Source organism: Elaeis guineensis, chromosome 1, assembly GCF_000442705.2.
Source record: "Elaeis guineensis isolate ETL-2024a chromosome 1, EG11, whole genome shotgun sequence".
NCBI lineage: Eukaryota > Viridiplantae > Streptophyta > Magnoliopsida > Arecales > Arecaceae > Elaeis > Elaeis guineensis.
In genome coordinates this window covers 182,809,734-182,814,395 of record NC_025993.2, presented here as the reverse complement: position 1 = coordinate 182,814,395, position 4,662 = coordinate 182,809,734, and the positions used below count along the sequence as shown (strand labels likewise).

Sequence of the window (4,662 nt, the reverse complement as noted above, 5' to 3'; positions counted from 1 at the left end):
CTTAACATTCTGCGAAGCATCTATTGTCAGCCAGCAACAAGTCTTAATGAATAAATCAAGCAGAAATTTTTAGGTCGGCCAGTCTATGGTCGTCCATGTACATAGACTTTATCTAACCACATCGAAAGCAAAAGGTTTAAAATGCTGTCGTAAATGGATTACGAGTAGCTGATATTATCTATTATTATAATTTATTGATTTAAGATTGAGATTTCCTCAAGTTATCGCTCATAACCTGGAAAAAAGAATTTCTTTGCTCCTTTGAAGGGTTCTGGATCCCACAGAAGAAGGCTGATCAACAATAATTTGAGCTCGAGGGGTGGGGGTGGGGGGGATTTTGGATGATTTAGTAAGATGACAAAGATTTTAGCACTCACAAATCATAAGCAGGAAATCAGCAGAAGTGACGCAACTTGTTCCAGATTCACTTTTGCAAATATAGAGTTTTTTGCAGGATGCACAAACTCAGAAGCAAAATCTGACCACAGATACAGACATCCCCAAACAACCATACATTGCCTGTCTCAAACATGAAAATTCCATTGACCACCTATCCATGACACATGAGTAGAAGACTGACCGAATCGACCGAATCACAACTATTATCTTCAATAGATACGATTTTGTCTAACAAGCAAATGAGCATCCTTACCTATGATGCCCGACATCTTGATTCACCATAAATCCCAACAGCTTTGAAGAGGGAACTAATGTTAAAAGGATGATCAAGGTACTAGGGCAAGGAAGCGAGTACTTCCAAAAGGGAAGCAACAAATTGCATCTGAGTTTCCTTGTCGATTGTCAGAAAAAGAGGAACATGTACAAAAAGAGACTTAATGCCACGTTGTTCTGCAAACTGAAGTGAATGATAGTAAACATAGTTGCACACAAATCGGCCAGCATCGTCCGACGGTATCACCAAGTATCCCATTTTTGCCAAGGCTTTGGTAATCTCATTCACTGGAAGAGAAGTCTGCATTTCATTAACAAGAAGTTCACATTGTTAGCTACCAAAAGCAGAATATTTCATCTGTATGTGAATGGATGATAAGTATAATCCAATTGAAGCCTAGACTTCGCATGCTGAGATGCATTTTTGCCAAGCCCCTTAAAACTACTTGTCTCTATTCATAAAACAGACTGAACCTGCATTAGATATCGAAAAGAAATGAAAACTTGATCTTGCCTGAACTATGGCAAATATATTCACATACTTTCTACTTAGAATGACACTTCTTAAAGGAACCCTGAGGACTCGAGCTTTACTGAATATTCTCTTTCCTTTTTCGGGGAAGAAACAAAATTAGGCTTGATCGATTCAAATTCATATCTTAAAAAAAAAGAGAACCTTACATAATGCTTAAGCAGAAGACACATTTCCAAGTTATCCTAAATAATTGCTGACTATCAACTGAAAAAAAGCAACCACTCTGTCAAAGAAAATTATAATAAGATAAGAATAATGATAAAACGATAACATACTCTCCTGTCCAAGGAAATAACTTATGATCTTAAGCTAGAATCTTCACTCCATAATAATTCATGAGATTATAGTGATGAAAGCATGAAACATCTAAAATGAGTCGTAACAGTCACCATACCTCTCGTGTTCGTGAAATGTCTCCATCTGAAGCGATAATGGGAACTCTCTGCAAGAAAAATAAGAACCAAAGTACATATCACAACCGGTGAATTCAATGATAAACCAAAGCAAGATATGCACATCTTACCTGAGGTTTCCATCCTAATTCATCTGGACAACGAAAAGTAGCTTCATTGATTGCTTGGTTCTCAATAGCAAACGTTGTTGAACCACTGTTAACTCCAAAATGGAGCTGAAGGATAACAGTTAATAAGCAAAACATGCATGTGTTAAAATTAAGTAGATGCATAATTTTTTTTAAAGGGAAAACTAGATGCACAATGTTAATGTGAGAAAAAATCATTTGTTGATAGCTATTTATGAAAGTATTTGAACAAATTGTCCAATACACTCAGTGAAAGATTCCAAACATTAGTGCTTGATTGAAGTTTCCCAGATGACTGAAACAGATCATATTATCAAGTTCAGCAGGGCAAACAGCATAAAATGGAGAAAGGGTTAGCCATTTTTTCCTAAAATTCATCACATTTTGCGCCTTGAAGTGGGAAAAGGTCACAACTACAGGCCCAAGTTGTTCTCATATCTTGATTATGGTGGAGAAAATTTCCCAGGGTTGGCCAAACGATGAAGGAAACTTTCTCAGTGAAGAAGTCAACATGCCAATATATCAACAAGTTTAGCCATTAATTGCATGTAGCATTTACTGAAAGTTCTGAGGCTGTAGACTAAGCTAATGACAGAAATTTAAACCCATAGCACCTTCAAATCTTTTTGAACACAATTCATGTCAAGCACATGGCAGGCTTGAAAACATTATGATGCATTAGTGAAGCAAAGTAACAAATTTGATAAATCTTATGCTATTGATAATGTTTTTCCATACAGAAGCAAACAAGCCATAGGTAGGTGGCTCACTTCCCTTCTAAGCAAAGTGTAAAAAATCACCATTGGGTTCAAATGGTAGCAGCCTGCCACCAGCTTTTCATTGTGAATAACAACTGCCAAGATTGATACCTAACCCTATTTATTAGAATATGCAGTACACCTTCATGAACCCTGCATTTCATTTTGCAGACATCGGATAAATTATCATGTTTAGATGCTGACAAAATTGCATATAAAATTCACACGATGCAAAAAAAAAAAAAAGGTTGTCCAAAGTAAAGAAGAACTAAGGCTAATTATTTTCTTCATACTTCCATTAGAAAATACTTCTTTCACAATATGCTCAATATCATCATGACCATGGGAAGCCTTTAGATCTTAAAGAAATAAGAAAGAAAACAGGTAACGAACCAAAATAACTCGCCCAGCGTTTGTGGATTCACTGTCTCGACCCATCGCAGCTGACTCCAAGAAATTATAAAGCGGTGCAAGTGCACCCTCACCCGCAACCTCAAGAACATTGCAACTCCCAAGAACAAGGCCTTTTGGCAATCCCTTCTTCTGCATATACGCCTTCAGATTACTGACAATTGTTTCAGTTGGGTTCTCTGACACCCCATGGAATCTTTTGAATCCAGTAACATGAATTGTTGTCACTGAAGTCCCTTCTGAACCCATTTATCGACAATATTAACGATGCCTGACAGTGTATTTTTTATTGGCAACTTGGTTATAAATGAAAAAAAATCTGTTTCAGAAAATAAAGGGTGAAATCTTAGTATAGCGGTACAAAAATTGTAGTATGGAAATGATATTAAAGAGAAAAATATTATCTGAGAACAGAATACATTCTCTCCACCTATGAAACCAAAATGGAGGAATTGGTACACAAGGCCATCTGAAGGGCTAAAAGCATCGTTGCCAAGATTGCAAGTACAAAGTAGTCAAATTAAAAAGAAGGGTCCCGGGTAAACATAAAAGCAAGGTGATGGAAAAATATCACTAGAAGAGAATTTTTTTTAAAAAAAAATATTAAATTATTCATGAGATAACCTAGAACTGATTATAACTATCCATCATATAAGAATTAAGAATTGCTGAGAGTAATACCAATCGTAAAACTCAAGAGGCATGATGACTGGAACAATAAGGTAAAATAAGTTCCCTCAAAAAAGAAGAAGAAGAAGATAAATTGTTACTGAAGCCACAATATTTTTCCGAGAAAAGGCTTACTGAAACCACAATCAAAACCTGAAATTGAATTAGTCTGTGAGCCTGGCTACACAATAAAAGAACCCAAAATAAGGGATGACCGTTAAAAAATCAATAATTATTACGCATAATTTTATCATAGGATTAAAACCCAATCCAGAGAAAGAACAACTGAAGATGACCATAGCCAATAAATCTCCAAATAACCAGAAGGATCCACAGCCAATTGGAAACAACTAAAGTCAAGCATGATGAACCGAATTAGTCCAATCCAAGATGCCAATACCCATAATTCAAGAAAAAGTGAGGCATGAAACAGAACATTTAGCACCAAAATAACAGATAAAAGATGAAAGCTCTCACCTTTCACAATCCAGATGAGGGAGGAGGGGGGGGTGGCGCGGCGCTGTCAAGGGAGTGAATCCTTCACTCCTTTTCTACAAGATTGGCTTTGGTGGGATGATGAGGATAGAGATTAGAACAGATATATACCATGATGATAGAGGAGAGCAAGCATATAAAAGGGTAAGAGAGAGAGAGAGAGATGGTGGTGGTTGTGGGCCCCTGCAGGATACCATTCAAATTGTTAAAAAATGACTAATGGATCTTAATGATATAGAAAAGTGGAAAGATGAGGAGAACGGTACAGAACATCCTACGAGGCAAGTGAGCGTATGAATGAATCCTTCCTTTATTACTTCTTTTCTTTGCTTTAGTTATTTTTACTTTTTATATTTTATGAGAGATTTCTTAGCTTAAGTTTAATGAGCATTAATGATGTTATTTAATTCTCAGAGGTGGGATAAGGACAGTCATGGTGCCCTTAAACAAGCAACCAGTCATATCTCTCTGTGGGCCAGCAAGTGGATTAGGTTCCAATGGAAACACATGACAAGCTATATATAAAAATCATTTTTGTGGGGATGTCCATCTAACCACCTTGCATGCCCACCAACCTCACA

The 4,662-nt window shown here is 36.7% G+C and overlaps 1 protein-coding gene across 1 annotated transcript; it reads right to left on the bottom strand.

Moving 5' to 3' along the window:
- Positions 1–404: 404 nt before the first annotated feature.
- LOC105040012 (uncharacterized) lies at positions 405–4,235 on the bottom strand. Its single transcript, XM_010916381.4, has 5 exons — positions 4,064–4,235; positions 2,900–3,236; positions 1,731–1,835; positions 1,602–1,649; positions 405–973 (listed from the first exon to the last, which is right to left on the bottom strand). Exons 2-5 carry the CDS (start codon positions 3,164–3,166, stop codon positions 734–736), a joined length of 660 nt encoding a protein of 219 aa, XP_010914683.1. The 5' UTR covers positions 3,167–3,236; positions 4,064–4,235; the 3' UTR covers positions 405–733.
- Positions 4,236–4,662: the final 427 nt, after the last annotated feature.

Bases quoted from the DNA above. Each gene is read 5' to 3' on its own strand.
- LOC105040012 (XM_010916381.4), bottom strand. From the start codon at position 3,166: ATGGGTTCAGAAGGGACTTCAGTGACAACAATTCATGTTACTGGATTC. The intron at 1,836-2,899 runs GTTCGTTACCTG...GTTATCCTTCAG, and splicing joins ACGCTGGGCGAGTTATTTTG to CTCCATTTTGGAGTTAACAG. The intron at 1,650-1,730 runs GTAAGATGTGCA...TTTTTCTTGCAG, and splicing joins AATTAGGATGGAAACCTCAG to AGAGTTCCCATTATCGCTTC.